The sequence below is a fragment of the Chlamydotis macqueenii genome, chromosome 20, assembly GCF_036417535.1.
Source record: "Chlamydotis macqueenii isolate bChlMac1 chromosome 20, bChlMac1.mat, whole genome shotgun sequence".
Lineage (NCBI taxonomy): Eukaryota > Metazoa > Chordata > Aves > Otidiformes > Otididae > Chlamydotis > Chlamydotis macqueenii.
Window position 1 is genome coordinate 10,707,510 of NC_141575.1, and position 24,168 is coordinate 10,731,677.

The 24,168-nt window shown below is 51.9% G+C and overlaps 2 protein-coding genes and 1 long non-coding RNA gene across 3 annotated transcripts; 1 reads left to right on the forward strand and 2 right to left on the reverse strand.

The window, feature by feature from the left end:
• Window positions 1-330: 330 nt before the first annotated feature.
• On the reverse strand, window positions 331-5,336 carry LOC147598270 (uncharacterized). Its single transcript, XR_015260764.1, has 3 exons — window positions 5,220-5,336; window positions 4,422-4,606; window positions 331-1,056 (listed from the first exon to the last, which is right to left on the reverse strand). It is a non-coding gene; the product is annotated as an uncharacterized LOC147598270 (long non-coding RNA).
• A 3,452-nt stretch (window positions 5,337-8,788) lies between these two features.
• TUBB4B (tubulin beta 4B class IVb) lies at window positions 8,789-10,959 on the forward strand. The gene is made up of 4 exons (XM_086763821.1): window positions 8,789-8,900; window positions 8,986-9,094; window positions 9,171-9,281; window positions 9,749-10,959. The coding sequence occupies exons 1-4, from the start codon at window positions 8,844-8,846 to the stop codon at window positions 10,807-10,809; spliced, it is 1,338 nt and encodes a 445-aa protein (XP_086619947.1). The 5' UTR covers window positions 8,789-8,843; the 3' UTR covers window positions 10,810-10,959.
• On the reverse strand, window positions 10,913-24,168 carry CIMIP2A (ciliary microtubule inner protein 2A). Its single transcript, XM_086763822.1, has 7 exons — window positions 24,113-24,168; window positions 20,788-20,981; window positions 16,904-17,211; window positions 15,978-16,095; window positions 14,786-14,880; window positions 12,643-12,760; window positions 10,913-11,035 (listed from the first exon to the last, which is right to left on the reverse strand). The coding sequence occupies exons 1-7, from the start codon at window positions 24,166-24,168 to the stop codon at window positions 10,947-10,949; spliced, it is 978 nt and encodes a 325-aa protein (XP_086619948.1). The 3' UTR covers window positions 10,913-10,946.

A 24,168-nucleotide genomic window follows, 5' to 3' on the forward strand; every position in this document is an offset into this window, starting at 1 on the left:
CACATCTACCAAAACCAGGTGCACGCTGTGCTGCAGTTCACCAGCGCATTCCTTTGCACAGAATTGCTCGTCTTGCTGACTGTGATAGTGAAGTATCTCCTCTAACATTGTCCTTCAGAGAACACCGGCCCCGGGAACAGCAGCTTTCCTAATGCCAGCCCAATGGCTTTCACACTAGACTGTGACCAGAGTTACTGTATAATCCAATACTCGGGATTCCTCTGGGACTCGGCAGTCATTCCAGCTCCTCTGGTCTAGTCTGGTCTGCTCGTTTGAAAGATGAGGTGCTGTCCAAATTCCTTGTGTTATTGTGAAGAAAAGGGATGGACTCTGACTAAAGCACTGAGAGTTCACTTCGTGGATTGCTTTAGAGACTTGAACACACAGGCGGTTAAAAGCCTGAGGGACAAATGTCTCTTACTCATTTCAGACCACTTTAAACAGAAATTCAAATGCTCACAGATGCAGTGATGTGCCTTGCAGGATTTTTAAAGCTACCATGGCACTCAAATCCTTTCAAATCTGATTATTAATCCCTTGTGCTCCCAACTCATATATAGGACACCTCACACACCCCCTCCCCCCCATAACATTGGATTATTCATAAATTTTCAGGCCAATTAATGAAGGTTTGGAACCTGTCAGTCAAGTTCGGAGGGGTGTGGAAACAGATTTAAACAAGCTTCATATTCATTTCTTTGAGTTGCACGTTAGATATTTTTAATTGTATCATGTTATTAAAGATGTTTTAATAGACTGTCTGTGTTATTCCTGGCAAGAGATCAAAGCGGGGGCTTTATGGTGAACACAGAGTGTTTCAGTGAGGAGGATGGGGGATGCTGATTTTGCCTCTGTTTACTCAAGAGCTGTTAGGCTGCGTACTTTCGGGGTACACAATGAGAACCCCTGAAGGCACTTCCTTCCCAGTGGCAGGACGGCAGAAAATGACTGCAGATAACTTGGCTGCTGGTATTTAGTTGATGAGAGACATGTCTACATCTTTGATGTGTTCTCTGCTCAAACCATCTGAAGAAGGTGGGAGGGATTCAGACAAGCCTGCATAGAAAGAAAAAAAAAAAAAAAAGAGGTTATGAGGGAGTCAGCGATATTGGGGAAATTCCTGAGACTTCATTCCTCCCACATCTGGAAATGCAATCATTAAGCACAGCCCTGGCTCTGTCAGCACACAGGAGAACTGTTGGGTTCCTGGCGGAGATTCGCAGCCTGCCCAAGAAGAATCCTACCACTGAGGAAATGGAAACGAGCCAGTGAGATGCCAGGAACGCCAGGACTCCAGGTGTTCTGGCCTGCTCAGTCATTACATCTTGATTTTGAGAACTCGATCACAGAGTCCAAGAGAAAGGACATTGACTGGAACTTCTCCAAGCTCTTCTTTAGAAGCTTGGGGATTTCTATGCAGAAAATAAATTAACAATTAGACAAGAAGCTCAGCATGTCCTCCTGGCACTTTACTTTTGCCTCACACATGCCACTGAGCTGTACTGAGTGATGGCACCTACAGATGGCCTAACCTGCCCCGTATTAAATCCACGGCACCTGAGCCACCATTTGACATCAAATCACCACTCTGCGACGTGAAGAAAATCTGTGATGCAAAGACAACCCACAACCACTTGATTTAGAGCAGATCCTAAACTCTTGAGCTAAAAGCTGTTGTTCTTATCGTTTTGATGGCTAAAGTTCTTCCCTTGGTGGTCCACACACTGCAGGCAGCAGCTCTGCTCCCTCCTTTCCCACCACTCCTTCCAAATACCACCACCGCTGTGTTCTCCTGCAGGCAGGACACGGGGGCAGGCATATTTGTTCTCGTACAACGCCTGTGCTGCCCATCGCAAGCTGCAGCCCCCAGCACCTCGGGTTACCAGGTGAACTGGGCTGGGGATGGGCAGCATTGACTGTGAGCATCACTTACATTCTATCTGGCAGAAAAAAAAAAAAAAAACAACACATTTCTAGATGTATTTACTAGACAATGAGTTAGACTGGTCTTTTAAAAGCCCTGAAGTGTGGGTTTAGTCATAAAAAAGGCAAAAATAACAACATTTGGAACCTATGAGAAGAATAGAATATAACAAAAGTAACATGTTCTTTTTTCCCAGTTCTCTATAGAAGCAGCTCCTCCATGTCAGTGCTACGTAAGTTTGCAGAACTGATCCCCAGATTACCTGGGCAGCAGAAATCTGCTTAAAAGGAGATTCTAGATTAACTCACTCACTCTGAAATGAAGATGCTTGCAGCCCTTTGGTTACAATGCAATTAATAATGAGGATTTTCTAACTGTCCCTAAGTTCTTTATGTTTACGCATAGCTCCCTCACTTCTCGCTCAGGCTGAACCCCGGGAGAGCTCTTCCGGCAGATAACGTCTGCTCACGTGCAACTGCAGTTCGGCCGCTGTCAGCAAGCGTCAATAAGAAGGAAATCAAAAGTATTAGATACAAAAATTGACAGCAGAAAGCACTTTCTCTATTTTAGCTCCAGAAACACAACAGATTAGCTGACCTGCTGCTGGCTAGAGTGGCCTGAATTTCATTTCAGCATGTTTGTAGGAGTTTATTAGCTCCTGTCATCTTCCAGTTTCTACCATTTCCAAAGCATCATGAATTCCCAACCAGTACATCCCATCTGGATTGTACCAAGTAATTCCCACAAAAATTGAGAGAAATGCCTGCAGTCCAGTTCTGCTGTTACAAAGTCCACCACCACAGGACCAGAGCTGCTGCCTTCTTCCCATCCTCACACACGCAGGCTCCCTGCAGCTGTAGGAGAGAGACCTAAGCTGAGCCCCAGCACCGCTCTGGGTACCTGGCTGTACGCGAGGCAGGGCTGTAGGTAAGCGCTGCTTTGTGAGACACAGGTATTTCACAGGACGCTTACGGATGAATTACTTCACCGGGACGTCACAGGCTTCCTAGCTGATCTTGGCAAGTTGTGAGGAGGTCATGCAAGCTTCAAAGACTTTGCAAAACTTGTCACATGGCGGAGCTCCATCTTGCCATTAGTAATGCAGTGATTGTAACTCCTTCTCTCAATGAGATACTGTCCTGGCAGGGGTTAAGGGAAGGCCTCTGGAATAGCAAGTGTAGGAACAATGCACAGCACCAGGCACTGCAGTACTTGCGCTCATTTCAGTTGTTTGGGGCTGTTATAATAAACAATAACGAAATAACTTGAAATCCACAACCACTGGTGGAGCAAATCCAGCAGAAGATGAGAGGAATGCCTTTTAGGATGGCTGCATTTAGAGATCAGGACACTTTTATTTTGTTCTTACAGCACGCCTATGATCCTGTATCTGAATATTTTCCAGGGAAACAGGAAGCCATATGATGTTTACATCCTACCTCATGCCCTGTCACTCCTACACTGAAGTAGATGGAAATGCTAGTAGAAGAATAAGTGCAAATGAATACTGTGATCAGTAAAACCCTATTTTTTGCCACAGCTCTCTTAATATAAAAGATTTTCATAATGCCATCAAACCCAGGCAAATCAAAGCGTTTTGATGTTCTGCAAGTGCAAACATCGGCGTGTACCCATACGCAGTGACGACCAGGCAGAAGAAGTGTCTTTGACCCGGTTTCCACCACGCTCTTGGTATGAGATACTCAGAGCCTTCTTGCAGTCGGGCGCTTTTAGATGCCCTGCTCCAGCCAGACAAACAGAAGGTAAGCGCTGCTGCCCTGAGTGTGTAATGACAAGGATTAGTCACAAGAGGGAGGATGGCAGAACAGCGCCTGAAGCCTTAGGAAATCTCCAAGACAGCCAGTAGCTGGTCCCACCACAAATCAAATAAATTAGCAAGCAGGCTTGTCTGGAAACTTGTCAAGGAGACTCCTGATGTGAACACAGATGAAAGACACACTGCAGTATGGAAGCTATTTGTGGGATGTGAAAGCAGCTCTAATCAGTGATTTCAGAAGCCGTGGCGTTAGTGGAAGAAGGCCTCGATGCAGGGAGATGGGCACTAGCATGGAATATGCACAAAGGCTTTTTTGGAAACAAGAGGGAGAAAGAATAATCCCTAACAGGAAGAGGACTGCACTGGAAATGAAGAAAAGGAGGTTTGAGAGAGACGGAGGAATGATAAAATCAACTTTTGTGTGAAGGAAAGTTTATTTTTGTTCACAGCAGCGGGTGTCACCATATGCGCACCTCATGATCGAATTAGTCACCGCTTTTTGGCGGAAGTTCTCCAGAGAAACAGATCTCCTGAGTGAAAGACGGCAATACTTATAAAGCTTATCGCTGGATAATGTACAGCAGTGGAGCTGTGGAACTGAATGAGGGAAACATTATGGGAACAGTGCTCAAAGTTCACTGGTTTTAAACGTGAGGGAGATGTAAACTGCCAGTTACTGCTGAACCTTAAGTCAAGAAAAGCTGATTTAGCATTCATTACCTTCAGTTTCATGGTAATCACCAACAACGTTCAAGGCTCTCTTGAGCACAAGCGACAGGCTCACGGCCGCCTTCTGAACTGGAAATTATCAAACCAAAAGGAAGGAGCTCTTCTTCCACAAAGCTTGTGGTTAAACGGTGGGACTCACCATGGCAGTGGGTTGTTTATGCCAAAAGTTTACATGGCTTCAAAAGGTGATGAGCTAAATTAAAAATAATCCATTAGGGCTACTAAACAAAAAGGTACTTGCTTGTGGGTAAAGAATTACCTGAACCACCTGCCACATCCGTGCACGTTTGGCTTGTTCTTCTTTAGCAACTGCTGATGATCATTAGAGATGGACACGGGATGGACCTGTGCCTTGAACCCACTCAGCTGGTTAAGTATCAAGAGGAGAATTACAGCCGTTGTCTGCCTGCCTCGGGGGAGGCCACCTCTCTATACCCCCTGGCACACAAAGCAGCTGGTTCAGTAAAAGGGGAAGGCAATACTCAAAAGTTAAAGAAAGTATCTCCCCACTCTGCTCAAACCAATTGTATTCACAGTAATACCCGTTTCCACACGGAAAGCAGTACAGATAGTTAAAAAAAACCCCCACAATTACAATAAAAAGCTTTAAAATAACTAATATATAATTCAGCAAAACAGAAATGCCATTGCCAACTTAGTTTTAACTTCGCTACCACGTCTTTCTTTGGACTACAGCCAGGCACTTTGGCCTGCTAACAGCAGACCCTAATGTTTTTGAGTATCCCTGTTACAGCCACTAATGGATACAGACGGGAAACTCAGGAGCACCTCATGAGGTGAAGCCTCCTCGCTTGTCACTTGCAGCAAGGTTTGAGGAGAGCTTCCAAAGAAACCAAATCCCAGACAAAAGAGCTGTCTTCAGTGAAAACGCGATGTGGAGCATGTCCCTCCCCTCCACGGCCAAGCCGTTCCCTTCTCTGCTATCCCAATTGCTTTCCAACTGCCCCTGGGAATCTGCAGCAGCGTTCCTGGGCAGGCTGTCCACTAAACCGACAACAATTAGAAACACACTTAAGCATTTTGCTCACGCATGACCACAGTACGTGCAAATTTTTTTCCCCCAGAATTTGCCCAATTGGCAGTGTTCCGTTTGCTTTAAAGGAATGCTTCGTGTGAGACAAGGTTCTGGCAGAAACCTGCCTTGCTGCTTGCCAGCTCACCTTCTGGTACGCGCTGATCAGGTTGCTGGGCTGCCACAGCATTAGAAGTCGCAGGGTTAAGATGGTCGGCAGCTCCAGCAGCTCTCCATGGAGACTCCTGGCAGCTTGGCTGTGTCCTCACAGAGAGCTTAGAAACACTGGCATTTTACCTTAATTTAAAAACATGCAAAGATATTTTAAATAGAATTGTTGCTTCCTGTGGATCTGCATGTAGCTAAGAAGTACTGGCTGACTGGGATAGAATTAGCAAAAAGAAATGTTTCGGATAATTTGAAAGGCCTCCTAATCCGCAGATCTTTAGGTGGCTGAATTTCCCAGGGAAACCTTGGGAGGCTCAAGCACAGGAGTGAAGTTTTAGTTACCCCATAGGGGTAATTAATGAGGTAAATTACTCCACAGGGGCAATCCTCTGCTCTGCTAGCATTTTGGAGACTGATACTCTTAACAAAGCAGAGTATTTCCACTTATTTGCTGCCACTGGGATGCTGGGGGTGGCAACCATTTCTCACTCTGCACATTACAGAACAGCTTCCCAAACATTACAGGCAGTGAGGGCTGAAGCACAAGCACAAGCTGTGAGAAGCACCGGCTACAAAGGCTCATCATTTTTAACAAATTGAGGAAACAGATCTTTGTCAAAGATGCGCAGTCCTTCACTTTCTGGCCCTGGCTGAAAAAAATCCTGTATCTGCATTAAATACAGCAGCACTTGTACCAGCAAGCCTCCTACCAGCCCTGCAGTGGCTCCCCCCGCTCCATTTTAGGGACGGTTTTCTAGGGCTTCACGAGCGCAGAAGCTTGCCAATGCTGTTCTGAGTACGCCCCGATGAGAATTTATGCTGAATGTACTTTCCTAGACAGCAAAACACAGGCAAGACATTCTACATTCTCTCTTTTTAATCAGAAAGAAGACAGTAGTCATTTTTTCACAGTACTCTGAAGAGATGGCACCACATCCTGGAGGAAAAGCTGTCTTTACTGATTATTACAGCCTTGTATGAAATCTTGAACAAATCTGATCGGAGTTCATCCCGGGTGCCTTTGATACTTAAATGGTACTGAGATTTTGGATTTGGTCACCTCAAACGCCTTTACAGACAACAGAAAGGTGTTGTCAGAGGGCGATTCAGAGCTGGAGCAGGCCGAGCCATCCTTTGCCACTGACTGGCATGAACACAGCTCAGCGTTAGCTATTCAAATCAATGTCTATAATTAGGCGGGATAAATCCGGACCCTCATGCCTTTGCATTACTCAGCTGTCTCCATGTAAACTGCGTAAACCTCCTGCATTCTGGCTTCAAATGTGGAGGATGAGCCGTATGTGTGTCTTCCTAGCCGCGCCTGCGCACCTCTGGGCTGATGGAGGCCTCTTCCAGGGCCTCCTGGAGCTGCCCAGGATCCTCTCAGGTCACTCCCGATGCTCTGGGGCTCTTCCCAGGGTCTCTGCTCCCAGTGCTCCTGGGCTCCTTCCAGCATTCCTGGGGGAATATGTTGTTTACATGCCAGAAATACGAATCATCATCACCTTTGTATTCAGCCAACTACCAGAGGCTATTCAAGCCCCAGCCAAAGTCTCCACAGTGCTTTCTTTCCCTGCCTGCCTCCTCACCTGACCCAGTCACAGAAGCAGTTGGATTACTGATATCCAAGCATACATCATGATACATATACAAGCCTTAATGTACCTCTGCCTTGTATGAATGCCTGAGTGACACAGAATGCTGGCCTGATCTGCTCTGTTTGTGTAAAGAATTGAGGTCACCTGCTGCCTTTGCCTCATTCCACCCCCACAACCAGGCAGCAGTTTGAGACTAGGTTTGGAGAGCCAAATTAGGAACCTCTTTCAAGTTTTAGCTACAGTACAAAAGAGGAAGAGATGCTAGGACTTGTAGGCCTTGCTGGCATCCTGATGAATACATATAATCATAAAAAGGTTCTGCTAAAACAGCAGTCAAAGCATGCTCAGTAGAAGCTGTGACCAATAGATGAAGTGTTTATGCAAGAATGTGCTAACGAAGTTGGATGGTAGAAGGGAACAGTACAGCCTAGGAAGAGACAGCAAAAAGGGAAGCAAGGCACACACTTATCCAGCTAGGGATGCTCGGCTGCCTTATGCCAGGGCTGCACCATGAACATCCACCCCAGGACAGAGGTGTCGCCTTGTACAGCACTGCTCTGCTCACCCTCGGAGAGACCCAGTGAGCCAGCCGCCCAGCTCAAGGCCCCTGAGAGGCCACCACCTCACACGGGCTCCTTCCCAGGTGGACACCACCTCACACCAGCTCTCTCCACGTGGTGCAGGCCCTTCCTGCAGAGGGGCTGCCCCTAAACGGCTCTCGCCGACCCCCCGCAGCCCGAAGCAGAGGGCGGGCCGCCCCCCGCCACTCACGGCTGCCGCCGGCCGTGCCCCGGCCTGGCCCCTTCCCGCCACCGAGCGCGGTTGCCATGACAACGGCCGCCGAGCCGCCGCTGCCTCCGGCGGCTGCGCGCCAGAAAGTGCTAGAAAAGGCGCCGCAGCCCGCGCCTGCGCAGACGGGCTCCCCGCCCCCACGGCGCCGCTGCAGCGCCCCGGGGCGAGCGGGGGAAGGGGGTGGCGGCGGGGACGGGCGAGGGAGGCCCTCGCGGAGGAGCGGAGGCGGGGAGGGGAGTGCGAGGGACCCGCGAGGGAAAGGGCTCGGCCAGGTTTCCCCGGAAACCGCCCTCCCCCTCTCCCGCAGTAAGGAGGAGCTGCCGCCTACGCTGCGCAAAGTGCGCGCGAGGCTTCGGGAACAGGCGGCTGCGCGAGCCACCGCCCAGCGCCTGCTGCGGAGTCATTGCGACGGTTACTAGGACACTTTGTTTTCACCCAATCAAATGACGTTAGCTCATCTCTGGGGGCGACAACCAATCAGACTCGACATCAATCATTCAATTAAGCCAATCGGGAGTGTTCTGAGCGAGTAGGGCGGGCATTCGCGAGCCCCGGTTGCCTTAACAGTAAAATCAACAGACGAGCAGGAGGAGCAAATGGGAGCCAATGATTTGAATGACAGCATTCTGGCCAATCAGAGTTCCTGACTTTTACAGCCTCGTTATGAGTAGCCAATAGCTACTGCGAACGGCCGCCTGGGCGGGCAGAAGAAGGCTGCGCGCGCATTCCGCTGCTATATAAAGGTTGGCGGTTGCCTCACACAGTCAGAGTCGGTTGGGGGAGAGAGCGGTGCTGGAGAGAGTGAGCTGTGTCGCCGCCATCATGAGGGAGATCGTGCACCTGCAGGCCGGGCAGTGCGGGAACCAGATCGGGGCCAAGGTCTGGGCGGTGGGCAGAGGGGGGAGAGAGCGGGCGGGGGGTGCGCGCCGCCCCAGCCGCCCCCTGACACGATTTTCTCCGGCAGTTTTGGGAGGTGATCAGCGACGAACATGGCATCGACCCAACCGGCACCTACCACGGAGACAGCGACCTGCAGCTGGAGCGCATTAACGTCTACTACAACGAGGCCACAGGTAGGGCCCGGCCCGCCGCCCGCCCCTCCCCGGGCCGCCCCCGGCGCCGCAGTCACGGCTTCTCCCTGTTTTACAGGTGGCAAGTACGTGCCCCGCGCCGTCCTGGTGGACCTGGAGCCCGGCACCATGGACTCGGTGCGCTCCGGGCCCTTCGGCCAGATATTCAGGCCGGACAACTTCGTGTTCGGTGAGTGGCGCCGGGAGCGGGGGAGGGACCTGTCGTGTAACCGGCTCGGGGTGGGGTGGGGTGGGCAGGGACGCTGCACTGCGGGCTTCCCCGCCGCACATGCTCCTGAGGCAAGCGCGGCCCCGGGAGGGGGGGTAGTCCTGGCGTGAAACACCGCGGGTCTGCGGCTGGGGCAGGATGGCAGCTGCTGGGAGAGCGGGTCCGAGAAGGCACAAGAGGTCGTTGCTCCTCCGATTCCCATTACCTCCTCCCTACCCTCCGGAGAGGTTCATGGCTGCTCTGTCATTGGGAATGTTTTCTGTATTTCTGCCGAGCCGCTCCAGAGCTGCTTGTGTGATGAAACCACGGCTCTACGCTTGATTAAATCAAAGCTTTTCTGGGGTTTCTCTGTAGCCTGATGCTCCTAAGCTTTGCTTGCAAGCAGGAAGCAGTGACCGTAATCTAATACGAAAATGGCTCTCTTCCAGGTCAGAGCGGAGCAGGAAACAACTGGGCAAAGGGCCATTATACGGAAGGTGCTGAATTAGTTGATTCTGTGTTAGATGTTGTAAGAAAGGAGGCAGAAAGCTGTGATTGTCTCCAGGGCTTTCAGCTTACTCACTCTCTCGGTGGTGGTACGGGCTCTGGCATGGGTACCCTCCTCATCAGTAAAATTCGTGAAGAGTACCCAGACCGGATTATGAATACTTTCAGTGTTGTGCCCTCCCCTAAAGTGTCAGATACTGTAGTAGAGCCCTACAACGCCACACTCTCGGTGCACCAGCTTGTGGAAAACACAGATGAAACATACTGTATTGATAACGAAGCCCTCTACGACATATGCTTCAGAACACTGAAGTTAACTACTCCAACGTACGGTGATCTGAACCATTTAGTGTCGGCAACCATGAGCGGTGTCACCACCTGCCTGCGGTTCCCAGGCCAGCTTAACGCTGACCTGCGGAAGCTGGCAGTGAACATGGTTCCCTTTCCCCGTTTGCACTTTTTCATGCCTGGCTTTGCCCCGCTCACAAGCCGTGGGAGCCAGCAGTATCGTGCTTTAACCGTGCCAGAGCTCACGCAGCAGATGTTTGATGCAAAGAACATGATGGCTGCGTGTGACCCACGCCACGGCCGCTACCTGACCGTAGCTGCTGTGTTTAGAGGCCGTATGTCAATGAAAGAGGTCGATGAGCAAATGCTCAACGTTCAGAACAAAAATAGCAGCTATTTTGTTGAGTGGATTCCTAATAACGTTAAAACAGCGGTCTGTGACATTCCACCTCGTGGCCTGAAAATGTCTGCTACCTTCATTGGTAACAGCACAGCCATCCAGGAGCTGTTCAAACGCATTTCTGAGCAGTTCACCGCCATGTTCCGCCGAAAGGCTTTCCTGCACTGGTACACTGGCGAGGGCATGGACGAGATGGAGTTCACAGAGGCTGAGAGCAACATGAACGACCTGGTGTCTGAGTATCAGCAGTACCAGGATGCCACAGCTGAGGAGGAGGGGGAGTTTGAGGAGGAGGCTGAGGAGGAGGCAGAGTAAAAGCTATGCAGATGAACACCTGTAAATTTTGTTTAAAGCTGTATGAACTCTCATTCAAATCTTCTCTGTCTGTGTTGTGTTCCTCTTCCTGTCTCAAAGTCACTTCAAATGCTGTACAGGCACCATTAAAGCATTTTTCACAGTGCACAACCTCGTCTCCTTTGTTGCTTTCGGTAAGCCTTTCGGGTGCTGTTTCCAAAAGTGAGCGCATAGGTGTGGCGGAGGTCTGCAAAAGAACAACGGTGGACTTGGCGTGAGCCCCTGCCGCCTTGTGCAGGGCAACCACGCTTCTCCCTGCCTCATAACAACGTGGATGCCGTGGCAGCCCTGCTTGCTGCTGGTGGGGCAGGAGTTGAAAAAATTGGCTGGTATGGATTTACAATCAAGGGTACCGGCGGAGGGAGGGTACGCTTCACATGGAGGGTGAAATTCAGCTCCGCGTCTAAATTTAGGTGCCTGCACGCGGACTCCTGTTACAGGCGGCACGCTGGGAGCCGAGCAGCGCTCCTGACCGCAGTGGAGGTGCAGGCGTCCACCAGCTACGGCTTGCCCGGGCCGTGAAATGGTGCAGCTGGGGGTGGTTTCTGGCCCCCTGCAGCCGCGCAGCACTACCAACCCCGCAGGTAGCCCTGGCCTGGCACAAGCGTGTTGGGGACAGCTGCGCCGCACTGTGCTGAGGACAAGGGACACTGAAGAGCTGCTGTGTACACAGCCTCGCTGGAGTCACTTTGACAGTAAAAATCTACTGAGATTTTAAAACCAAACCGGGTGTTACTGCAGCCTCTCTGCTTTGCAGGTGAGCTGAACACGTGATACCAAATTACACTTCTACCTCGTGGAAACCCTGCGTGAGCAAATCTGTCCTGCACAGGAATGGTAACGTGTTCAGTGGTACCTGCAGTGACAAACCTGTCCCGCGCAGCAGCTGGGCGCGAGCTAGCAGGCTGCTTTCCTACTGGAGATACTCTGTTTGGTGTTCTTGATTATAACTGATGCTGGGTTAATTTTTTCTGTCTTAAAAGTGAGTTTCTCCTTCCACAGTCGAACTGGTTGGAGTAGTGACAATTACACTGACTGCTGGCTCTTGGGGGCGGGGGAAGTCAGTCTGTCTACAGAAACAGGGAGCTGGTTTCAAACCTACACAACACTTCTGTAGGTGAAAAGATGACAAAAGCTTTTTAAATCATGAGGTAACGCTTTAAGCAGTTGATTTTTGTCCTGGATTTTAGGGTGGGTTTTTTCTTCCTCCTTTTCATGACACAGAAGCTGGTGTGTTCCCTGGCCTGCCAGTTAGCGAGGGCGGGACAGTGTCATCCACCAGCACCCTTGGCCTAATACTCTAACGCTCTGCATGGACAGGCCTTCCCCTTAACACACAAACTGACTTTCTTCAGATTTCCTTTTAGGCAGCGCAGACAACTGACAAGGACCAGGGTAGCCACCACCGGTCTTGAAGGCCATTTCACTGCTTTTTTCGTGCTTTCTCACTTTTTTTTTTTTTTTTTTTTTTTTGCTTTTTATCATACTTCAAGCTTTTTAGGACGGGTGAGGCGTTACTGAGCCTCCTCTGCTTTAGCAGGGGGTGGTGGCTGGAAACCAGAGGAAGGTTCTGCACAAGTCACGGCCGGCAGCGAGGACCATGGGCCCTCCTGCAGAAAGGCAGGGGATGGCACAGCTCCAGCGCCTTGGCACAGACTGGGGAAAAAAAAAAAAACTACTACCGGGTGGAACATTTCAGTAACTGTTCACTGCTGACACTGGCACTAATAACAGCTGCTTAATGACAATAATTAGTATTAGCAACTTCAGTTTTCACTCAGCTGATAAACTCACCTGGTACAAAGCCCATGTAGGAAGGTATCAGCCCAGCACTGGTGTAAATTCTGGTGTCAGGCCAGTATGTCTGGGGAAATCTCTTGCCAAACCTGCAAGCTGGGTTTCTCTGCGAAAGCTGGAAAACAAACAAAAAACCCCAATAAAGTACGGTTCCTTTTAAACCGTGTTGTTGCTACCCAAGTGGCGTGCTTTGACTCTGCGTTAAAGGAAATATTTAAGCCAATATAAAGCAATTCTCTTTCCAGTTCTGTTTTCTTCTAATTAGGGACTGCATTGCACCTTCCCTTTCTCCACCGTACAGGATTTTCTCCCGACTGGTGCTGGCCCGTGCCCCGGGAGCAGCTCCCGGCCGGGGTGCGGCCCCCAGGATCTCTACGGCCTGGGCTGTGCTCGTCACCTCCGGGCACCGCCCGCACGTCCCAAACGCCTGGCGCTCCGCTCCTCTGTTTGACGTACCGGGTCTGTGCCTCGTCTGCCCCTGTGTTGTGACTCTGAAGGGGTCAAAACCCCTTCACCTGGGTTTGTTTTTCTGTGAGTACCACTGGTGGTGGTTAGCCAGTAATTCCCAGGCGAGGAGGAGCAGGAAGGCTTAGGGAGCGTTAGCTGAAGGGAGAGCGGAAAGCATCCCTTGGGTCCGTCCTGCCCTCCGAGGGCAGACCCGGACGGGGGCAGTGCTGGAGGGTGGGTACGCAGCTCTGCCCGTCTCTGCAGCCGCAAAACCCCTACAGCTGCACCGCCCTCCTCGGTGGGGAAGGATGGGGTTCACGGAGCCCAGCAGCGCGCGGGACCACTGAACCCTTCTGTGACTGGCGATGGAGCGACCGCTGCAATTCCTCAGGCGCAGCGCTGAAGCGAAAGGATTGCGCTATTTTCCCTGCTGCGGACAGTACGCAACCATCCACAGCACATCCCAGTACGTAACCTAGGGCAACGGAGATTTAGGGCAGAGGATTAGTGACTTGAAGTCAGAAGCCATCTTAGCTAGAAGTGTGGTGTGATTTCTTTTTTTTAGCGTGCTTGTATTCCTTCAGCACCTGATGTGCTGCAGCCAGCCTCTGCGAGCCTGGATTCTGCCAAACCCTGCGACGGAGAAACACCTCCCTCGCCGATTTACCGCATGGCAGACATCTCTGCAGCAATCAGGGGCAGAAGGGCTTTGCAAAGAGCACATTTCGTTTTGATAACGCCTGGTTTTTTTGTTCTATTTGCTTCATTTCAATTCCTATTAGCAGCAGAAGGAAAGGATAAGGAAGCCAGCGCAGGGAAACACATTTCAGCCGCAGCATCCGACTGCCACGAGCGCTGTCAGCCCTGCTGAGTCACTGCTTCCCAGCTGAGTTTCTCTGAGCCAGGGATCCTCCGTCTTGAATTTTCACTACATCACACCAGTACGCTCTGGGGCGAAGGCACCACAGTGAATCCCAGTGACCAGAAAGGGCTGGAAATGTTGTAACCTGCTTTCACCGAGCTGAGCAGCCCTCACCGGCACCGGACCAGCGAGACAGCCGCATCGCTGGGCTCTCACTCCATCCTGGGAGCAGGAAGAAATGTGTAGCTTTAAATGCAAGCGACTGTAGGAGGGATCTCATTTTCCCATGTAGGAGGATTATACGGCATTATACGGGAGATTTTACGGCAAGGGGATGAAAGATTTGTTTTCGGTAGGGATATTTCTGCATCCTTCCCAGAAGGAGGAGGAACATCATCTAGATCCCTTTAAGACAAGTTTTGTTGGTAAAGGAAAAAGCCTTACAACCAGTTAAAAGGGAGAAATACCCACGCAAGCAGCCCAGGAAGCCACCTGGGTGGAGATGGACTGCGTCAGGGAAGCGCAGAGCGCTGCATCCTGTGTTTCTGCACTCAGAGCAACATTTTTAACAGCCACTCCTGAACCAACTCTCTACAGATTTGCTTAATCCTTTTATGAACTCGTTTATCCTCCCGTCATGTCCCAAGGAAACAAGTTACGGAATTTAATTGCTCATAATTTTTTCAGCGTGTTACCTAACAGCGTTTTCTTTCGCTTGTACTTAGAACCCCGGTTCTAACGCTGCTGCTGTAAACGAAACTGCTTTTGGCATCGCAGATGAATTGATGCCAGGGTTATGTTCTTGAAATAGGATTTGTCAACATAATCTACCTGCTGTCGGTCAAATTCCTTCATGGCTTCCTTCACGTTCCGGATGTAGTTCACGCCGCTAATGCAGGTGAAGCAGGGGATGAATCCAGCGTACCCTTCGGGTGAAGACAAGAGAGAACACACACATCGCATGAGGATCAGACAGTTTGGAAGCAGGAGAGGCTAGGATAAAAGTAAAACCTAGGCAGAGTACAGGAAGGAAAAATTCATCCATTTCAATTGTAAAATTAACTCTTAGACGTGAAGTATCTTTTCCAAAACCGTCTTTTTTTTTGTGATTCCCAAGGAAAACTCAATGTGTTGAGCAGATCTTTGTTGGTCTCCGTGAGGTATGGGAGAAATATTTCATTTTCTTACAGTCTTTTCTTTAAACCAACAACTCTGCCATGTTCTCTCCGAGTTCAACACACATCCAGGGGCTAACAACCCAGTGTCCAGCCTTTCTTTCTCATTTGCCGTGCCCATCCCACAAGTTTTCACTAACTATAAGACAGAAACTATATAAAATCTAAACCTACACAAAATGGAGAGAGAGAGGTACAACCTAAAAGGATGCTTTGGAGAGAGCAAAATTTGTCTTTCTAAAATGTCAGTGCTCTTTCCCTGAGTCTGAAATACTTTGACACGCAACCCCTGCACTGGCTGTGGTCCGTCTCAGAGCCAAGCATCGCTCCCGCTGGTGTGGTACCCTCTGGGGAGGAGTCCAGAGCATCACCCTTTGTAATTCTCCTACTCGCAGTGGAACGCTCTTCCAGAACAAGAGGAAAAATTATGGAGTATAACTCCTTGTAAGAGTTTTATACATTTATGGTGGTGCAATGCACCACTGTTTGTTGATGTGATGATTCAGATGATTCTTCCTTCTAGGAGAGAAACAGCTGCCCCAACGGTAACAGATGCCCATCAAGGTGCTGGAGCTGGCGCCGAGCCCATGACCCATCTCTCCTCGCTTTCCGGAGCATTTTCTAGCCTGGCCCTACAGCTGTGGGGAGCTGAGGTGGCTCCGGCATCCCTTCCACCTGCCCCTCGGCGTCAGATCCACAGAAGTGACGGCATCCCAAAGAAACACCCTTGCACGGAGAGGAGCAGGGGCGTTTTTCATCCCACAGTGTTCAAACGAGCTGGGGCGACTGGCTGGTGTCTCTGAGATTTCTGCTGAGGCAGACTCATGACCTCCCTCTTTCTTTTTTACCTGGAATGACTTTCTGCTGGATCACATTTGGTATATCCAGTTTTGGCAACCAATCCTCTCGCTCCACATCCATGATTTCATCTACTCCTGGCAGAGTCTCATCTTCAATATTTACAAGCTCAAAATAAAAGCAGAAATAAAATAAACACCAGTAAAACCCACTTGCTCCTTAGACTCCATTGCTTAAATCATTGCAACTGCCATTTCCATTTCCTCCCAGCTTTACATTAAGAGCTACTCCAAGAATTTCTGGTAAAGTCAAGTTACCAGACAAGCTCTCTGCACGGAGGTTTTGCAGAATCCCCAGGGAGAACAAGGAGGGGCTTTGGGCACGGAGCTCCTTCACAGATCTGTTTCTCAGCGCAAGGAGCAGGGATGCCCTTTCTTGGGATTTACATCCACGCCAGCTTTTGACTTGAGACGTCAAATCTCTAATCTCTGCCTCCCGGAGATTTGCAGGGCCCCGGCTGGCTGTGACGCGACAAACGCTGACTCCGGCTCCAGAAGAAATAAGAGGCTCAAAGGCGTTGGTCCTGAGTGAACCAGCGGTGCCGTGCAAAGCAGCACCCAGCTCCGTAGGCAAATCCCAGTGCTCGTGTTTCAATGAGGGGTAACGATGGTGGGAAACTCAGGTGAGTGGCGGGAGCAGTTAAGGGGTCAAAAACCTGGCACGTAACCAAAGGTGCCAGGAGCGCTCGCCTTTCCCAGTTCACCCGAAGGAAACACAAGCCTGGTTGCACAGCGCAGCGTAACACAAGACCTAGTGACCAGGATTGGAAGCTAAAACTCTCAACTTTCCATCCTTGCCGCCCGTGCCCAGGTGAAATTCCCTCTTCGCACTCCTGGACCAAGGAGAGCCTTTCCACACCCACCAGGCCCCAAACCCCACCCCTTACCACGCGTCTCCTCTGCCCAGAACCTCTTACCGATTTGCTTCCTGCGAAGGTGCTGCTGGGTTCACCCCTTTTTTCCAGTCCGTAAGCTGGGGTTAGCTTGGGCAACTGCCACTCGTGCTCTTCGGAGGCAGGATGACGTGAAATCCTCTGCGGGTACTCGATACGTGGCAGCTGTGTCCTCGGGATGTAATCTTGGAAGCGGCGTTTGGGCACTGCATCCGTGTGCATCATTGTCAGCTTTGCCTCTGCCGGCCTCGGCTCTGGAGGGGGAGGTTTTGGCCCAAGGAGTGGTTCAGGAAAGCTTGGTGCAGCCCCAAGTTTCTCATACTGAAGGTACCCTGCGGGACAGACACCGAGTGAAGGGAAAGGAGGGGCTGAACAAGGGTGAGGGATTCCCACCGCGCTGGGCCGCGGGCCCCACACGTCCCTCCGGAGCGAAGGAAGGGAGCCTGGAGGTCAGAAGCGTCCCACGGGCTGCGAGCGCGTCCTGCGAGCACCGTCAGCCCCATCCAATACACCAGCCTGCGCAGAAAAGCTGCGTAAACGTCAGTTCAGTAACTTAAAATCTATTCTAAGTGGCACCCAAACTGGGAAATATCATCAGCCAAGCTATAAAAATTAATTAAAGGGGAGAAAACCCAACCGTATCCTTTTCTCCACACGGCTGCATCAGCACCCCTAAACACAGCCCCTCCCAGTCCCACAAGGAATTCCTGCCCTGGCTTCCCTGCCGCTTGTCGAGGAAGGGTCTGCTGTGACGCTGGCTGAGCGAAAACATCTTACGGCCAGCGTGCGCTGAATATCCTGGCGGTGAACTAGGGATGGGGGCCTGCTCAAGGCTCTGCAGGGACAGCCACGCTTGGCGACTTCTGTCCGACTTTCCCTTAAAAATATCCTGTGATGTGGCTCCGGGGCTGTCCCCGCCCCGCACGACACCTCCAGCCCGGGCGCTTCCTCGCGCTCTGTGCCAGGAGCGACGCCAACGGCTCCCTCCACGGTGGTCATGGAGGACGAGCGCTCCTGTGCCCCGCCACGATCTTTTCCTGAATGGAAAACCGTTACTATGTCCGTCTCGTCCTTTCTAAACAAACCAAATTCCTTCCATTTTTGCTCCCGTACGTCACTTTTGTCCAGCCTTCTGGTCGTGACCGCCTTCCCTGCCCTCCTCGTGTTTCACGGGCGGCTGTGGCGCAGCGCAAAGCCCCGGGACAGGACGCTGTCTCCCAGCGAAGGCGTCACCAGCGCCGTGTGCCAGGGAATGAGGACCTGTCCTGGCTGAAACGGCACGGAGCACGATTGACCCCTTTCTGCGAGAGCAGCAGGGCTTCTGACGCGCATTTAGGGTTGCAATCTGCTCATAACTGCGTTATAAAGCATCTATACTGTACAGAACTTTGTAACTGTATCAGAAGCATATGTACGCTATGTGACTCTCTGTACAGACTCTGTACAACTGTATTATTTTGTTCCTAGCCTGGACAGCAGCTGATAAAGTCAAATATTTGATGGAAGTGATTTTTCAACGCAGTGTGCAAATTTTAAAGCAGGTTTGTCTTCACATTTCCTTCGTTATTAATGAAAATATTGCATCTGCTCTTTCCTTTTATCCTGCACGCCAAAGGAAAAGGGAAAATCAAGTTGTTTTCTACTTGAGAAATCCATATTAGGTTTTTTCATTACCCTGCTTTTTCCAGACTTATTGATTCAGAAACGTTGCGCAGCGAGGCAGTCAATTAAAAGCCAGGAGAGCACTCTGTGTTTGATCTGGGTAAATTATCCGCATGTTTTCAGTCCAGGTCCCTGGGGAGGGGGTGCCTGCATGCTTGGCCTGTGCCGTAACCCCTCGATGCCAACAGCCCAACCCTGGTTGGTATCTCCGACCAACCACGCTTCCAGCAAGAAAACAACATGGCACTCGGCTGCTAGACAACAGCAGAATATCCCGTGCCATCAACAAGGCTTCATGAAAACCAGACCTTCAGAAACATCGTTCAGCCTGAGCTTGCTGAAGGCAACCACAGACCCAACGCTGCCATGAGCTCTTTGATCTCCATCACGTACAACACCCAGAAGGATGCCAGGCAGCGCCGATGAAGTCTGCAGTGAAGGGTTGTAGGGATCCTTCACCAACAGCACGACAGCAGCTGCCGATGAAGGGTTACCAGCACGGCAAGGTGCTCCCTGCGCCACCTTCTTCAGCATTTCACTAACGAGCAGCAAACAGAAGCTCCCAACTGCAAATGGTGGTGGGTGACGCAGAGGTTGGCAAGGAGAGCGCAAGAATGAGGACAGGATAATGAGAGAGCACAACGAGGTCAACTGGTTAGTTGGGTCCAGCCTTCCAAACTCCATTTTAGCCCAAGGAAATGCAAATGTAAGTCTCCAGGAATGGAGCCTGCAAACACCACCTGCGTAGTGGAGTCCTTACCCCGGAAAACAGGGCTAGCGTGCACAGAAAGGCCAAAGTTTGCAAGAAGCTACGTGACACAAATTCCCAGCGTGAAATGGGAAAGCACCACTTTGGTGTGGCCATCCCACAGGAAACGAAGACCCAGATCCTGCACAGACACAGTAACCCGTGCACTCAGCCAGCATTCACTGCCACCGACCAGGGCGTCCACAACAGCCGCGGCGTAGACACGTGACACGGTACGTGGAAACGAGTCTCCAAAGGACGGCATGTCCCCGAGAGGAGCCAATGGGGATCACGGTGCTGCTGTGGCCCAATTTGGGGGACCAGGCACTTTGCCCAGGAGGGCTGGGTCTTGGTAGGAGATTCCGGCAAATTCCCAGCGTTGGGAATCTCCATGAGCGCATCTCAGCGTCTGACGGGGGAGACGGGGCCGGTGGGCAGAGGTGGGAAGGGAAGGGCACATGAACCTTTTACTGGTAGGAGCAGGAAGATGGAAGATGAACCTCAAGCAGTGAGTAAGAGCTCTGAGCACGAGCTCTGCGCCAGGCGGGTTGGCCGGGAAGGGCGGAGGTAGCACAGCCCACCTCTTCCCCAGATGGACGGATTCTAGCCTGTGGAACTGGGCGGGGTTTGGGTGGGACAGAGTTTGTTTTCCTCACAGTAGCTGCTATGGGGCTGTGTTTTGGATTTGTGCTGGGACCAGTGCTGAGAACACAGGGATGTTTCAGTTACGGCTGAGCCGTGCTTACACAGCGTCAAGGCCTTTTCTGCTCCTCACACGGCCCCACCAGCGAGGAGGCTGGGAGGGGACACAGCTGAGACAGCTGAGCCCACTGCCCAAGGGTTGTTCCAGACATCGTGCTTGGCAATAAAACTGGAGAGGAGGTTGGTGCTGCCCAGGACTGGCTGGGCATCGGTCACTTGGTGGTGAGCAATTGTTTTCATTTGCATCACTTTTCTTTCGTGAGTTTTAGTTATCTTTTTGTTATTTTCCTTTTTATTACAATTTATTATTAATATTTTATTTCAATTATTGAACTGTTTTTATCTCAACCAATGAGTTTTCTCACTTTTACCCTGCTGATTCTCTCCCCCATCCTGCTGTGGGAGTGAACAAGCGGCTGTGTGGTGCTCAGTTGCTGGCTGGGGTTAAACCACGACAGGAATATGGAAGAGTTAGGGAGTGAGTTCATAATATGCCATAAAATAATTTCTCTTAATTTACCTGAAGATAACCTGGGAACTAAAATTCTCCTTTCTGCTCCACCAGACACCAGTATGAGAAGCCCCATGCTCATCAGCGGAGGCCGAGTGCTCCAGCTCCGCACCAGTGCTGCTCTCCTGTGTCCGTGCTCCTGTACCAGAGCTGTGATTGCTCCACAGAAAAATATCCCATTTCACCCCAGGAGCCCACTGAGGACGGGTACGGACCCCACTGCTCGTGATTGACCCAGTGCTCGTTAGCAGAGCCCGTTGTGGCGAAGGGACCAGACCTGCTCACCTGGATGCGTAGGGAGATAACCCTGGCCGTCGTGGTTTGTCCTGCTGAAGTCCTCAACGACATTCTGCGTGTGCAGTGGGGCCAGCAAGGAGCGAGGGCTCTTCGTAACCGTCGGGTCCGTCAGCAGGCGGTAGGTGGTTTTGCCAAAAGTCTCTCCAAACTGGAAGTTGAACTGGGGGATGAAGCCCTCGTAGCTGAGGAGGAAACCAAAAGAGAGCGGTGGCTGAGGTGGCAGCGGAAGGTGCCGGCTGGCGGGATGACCTTTAGGGCTTTAGGGCTTCTGCGCCCTGGAGGGGCCACGGCCACGAGCATATGGGGCTTGGGGTACGTGAGCCCGGGAAGGCGACGGCACAGGGACGCGCCTGTGAGCGTGGATGAGATTCTGCTGCCTGAGCGGCAGCACGAGGGGAGCATCGAGAGGATGCGTGGGGTTACGTGTGAAGCCAGGCGGGTGTGGCTGCGTGTGTGTTTGCACATGCCTGTTTTTACATGTCAGCATGAAAACTGGCTCGTAGATTTACAGGCGTGTACAGGCACAGGCTCGTGCTCCGGCCCACGGAGGAACACGGGACGAGGCCAGGGAGCGCGGCCAAAGCAGCACCGGCAGGAGCACAGCTCCCAGGTCCACCAGTACGGATTACAAGCTCTACCCATCCCCAGTACGAAATTTCCCAGTAGTGATGTTCCGCTGCTGAGGAGGGAAGGTAGAGCTGCCAGTGCCAACACAGACAGAAACACTCAACCAGTGATCCCGGTGCCTGTCTGGGGACAAAGCCGGCTGATGCACGCGGATCATAAGATGATGAGTAAGCACTTTCCCTTCCAAACACTTTAAACAGCAGCGAGCAGAGCCCTGCGTTTACTCTTGGCAGGTTCCCCACGTTGCCTGCAGGATCTCTCACTGGCAGCCGCCCGAGGAGCTCGGTGGCTCGTCCCCGCTGGTTTCAGCGAGTCTTGCAACACGGGGAAGCTACGCCGGGACGACAAAGCTGAGCAAAAGCACGAATGACAGAGCCTGAATAATTACAGGATGGCTGGAGGGATTTTGATCCTGAACAAAGTAATGGTAGGGCTGAGAACGGATTCAATTCACGAGCAATTAAAAGCGAGGTAACGTGGGGAGCTCAGGCGAGTCAGTCTGGGTCCATGGCACAGGGATCTGCCGCAGAGCGCGTCACCAGCGCTGCTGGTAAAAGCCGTAGCGCCTGGGGCAGAGACCAGGCTCAGCGGGGCTGGTGACCTTCTGCTGGTGGTTTAAGCCACCGGAGAGATCCCCGATTCTGTATTTCGCACCGAGCCGCTCCGGCCACTGATCCCGACCTCACTGGCGAGCAGTGAGTCACCTCCGTTCTCAAGGCTGAGCCCCATTTCACTTTTCCCTTACTCAGCCGTATCTCTGCGATCGCCACTCCTCAGACTGCGTCACCTAAACCTGCTCAGCCTTCCCTTGGCCCTGGGCCCGTCCTCGCTCAGCTCCGTGCCTTTCCCAGCCGCGCCAAGCTGGGATGGGGCGGGCAGGGCTGTGCCCGGGATTCATGGATTTATCCCTTCTCTGGGCCCCAAGTCCTTCCCAAACCATCCCGCACGCTGGGTTTGGCTCCCTGATGCTCCTGAGCACCGCGGTGGCGTTTTCGAAGCCCCGGCCATGGCCATCGCCCAACCCAAGCAAGAGCAACCAGTTTTGATGCCCTCGTCGTGTTTGCGGGTTCACTGGCGCGGCTGGGTATGGCACATGGGACAGCCGGGGAGATGCTGTGATGCGGCATCTTCCTCCTCCCTCCTCCTCCTGCCGGCAGTCCAGCTCGGGGTGTGTCGTCTGCCAGCAGCGGAGCCTGGGCTCCGGCGCTGCCCTTCAGGCAGCTCCTCCTTGCTTCAGCCACCCAAACCAGATGCAAAGCGGCACCCTCACCACCCTCAGGGGCCTCCTCCAGGGCTCGGGGTGATGCTACGATGCAAAACGCAGCAGCAGAATTTGGTTCCTCCTCCCTTCAGTGGCTGACGCACCAGCCTGGACAGGAGCAGCCCAGCGCTGTGCTGGTTTTGGGGCTGGAAGCTGCTTCTGCGGGGGCTGTACCAAGCAAGGGAAGGTTGTGAGGCTTTTAGAGGCGCACGCCCAGCTGCAGCTCCCTCCTGGCTGTGACTCTTCTTTCCTGAGCTGCCGTCAGCGCACGGCTCTGACAGGGTGACAGCGCGCACGGAGTACCACATCGCATCGTTCAGACAACCGCGGCAGCACAAGAACGCGTTAAAAACCCCAACCCCGGAGCTTGTGTAAGCCTGGAAGGCGCAGAGCTCTGCAACGGAAAAATCCCACACACTGCTCTGGCGGGAAGGCCGGATGCGATTGTCACAGCAGGAGGATCGTGAAGGGAGGAAGCGCGTTCCACCCTTACCTGCAGCCCGGGATCTGCCTCCCTCCTGCCTGCACCCATCCTGCGCCTGTGGCCGCGTGGGACACGGGTGTTTTCTCTGCGCTGAGGGTTGCGGCCTGGTCTGTCCCAGGCCCCTCCGTGTGGGGAGGTCGGCCTGACGCCCTTCGGAGTTCGCCCCGGGCTGGACTACGCCACGTGGTTTTGTACCAACAGAAGCTGTTCCCCCTCAGTGGCCATCCAGTCCTTCCCAGTCTGGATCACGGACCACATCTCCCAGCACGGGTCACCAGAGGACCCCACGCACAACTCTACGTCACCATGAAGCCCATCCACTTATCTCTGCTGCTCGTGTCTCACCTTCTCACCAATAACTCATTGCCTCTTACCCGTGACAGCCTGCTTTCCTCTTTCCAAGCCTTTAGAAGAGGATGTGGCAAAAAGCTTTGAAAAAACCCCATAACTACGTATTCACCAGGCCACCAGCATCCACAGTCACCAACCTCTTCAAAGAGCTCCCAGGGGGCAGCAGGACAGCGCCGCGACCGATTTGCCAAGAGCGTGTCGTGTCTACGCAACTACGTATTCAAAGGGGATCTTCAAACGCCCTTGGTGCAAAAGTTAGGGCAATACGGAAGCCAAACCCTGCGCAGCAGCCCTGGTAACATTTGTCAGCTTAAAAAAAAAAAAAAAAGAGAAAGAAAAAAGGGAGGAGGAAAAAAAAAAAAACCAAACAATTTTGACTCTGCCTTCGATGCGCCACAGCACAGTCTTTAATTATTTAATTACACCCTGTCGCAAAGTGGTGCTTATCCTGGAGCCCTGTTCCATGGAATATTTAACAGTGTCCTTAAAAAAACCTCCCAGATATAACGAGCCATAAACACTATGTGATCCCAGCTGGAGCTATTTGCATTGGAAACGAGCAGATGTTTGGGATTAACGTCAGGACTTACCCCGGGATGTAGTAGGGATTGGACGGGAAGAGGCTGTTTTCCTTCGGGGCTGCCAT

Excerpts from the sequence above, each read along its gene's own strand:
- CIMIP2A (XM_086763822.1), bottom strand. The coding sequence starts at position 24,168 with ATGGCAGCCCCGAAGGAAAACAGCCTCTTCCCGTCCAATCCCTACTAC. Across the intron at positions 17,212-20,787 it reads TTATCTCCCTACGCATCCAG|GGTACCTTCAGTATGAGAAA; the intron begins GTGAGCAGGTCT and ends TCTGTCCCGCAG. Across the intron at positions 16,096-16,903 it reads CCTTCGCAGGAAGCAAATCG|CTTGTAAATATTGAAGATGA; the intron begins GTAAGAGGTTCT and ends TTTTATTTTGAG.
- TUBB4B (XM_086763821.1), top strand. The coding sequence starts at position 8,844 with ATGAGGGAGATCGTGCACCTGCAGGCCGGGCAGTGCGGGAACCAGATC. Across the intron at positions 8,901-8,985 it reads GGAACCAGATCGGGGCCAAG|TTTTGGGAGGTGATCAGCGA; the intron begins GTCTGGGCGGTG and ends TTTCTCCGGCAG. Across the intron at positions 9,282-9,748 it reads GCCGGACAACTTCGTGTTCG|GTCAGAGCGGAGCAGGAAAC; the intron begins GTGAGTGGCGCC and ends GCTCTCTTCCAG.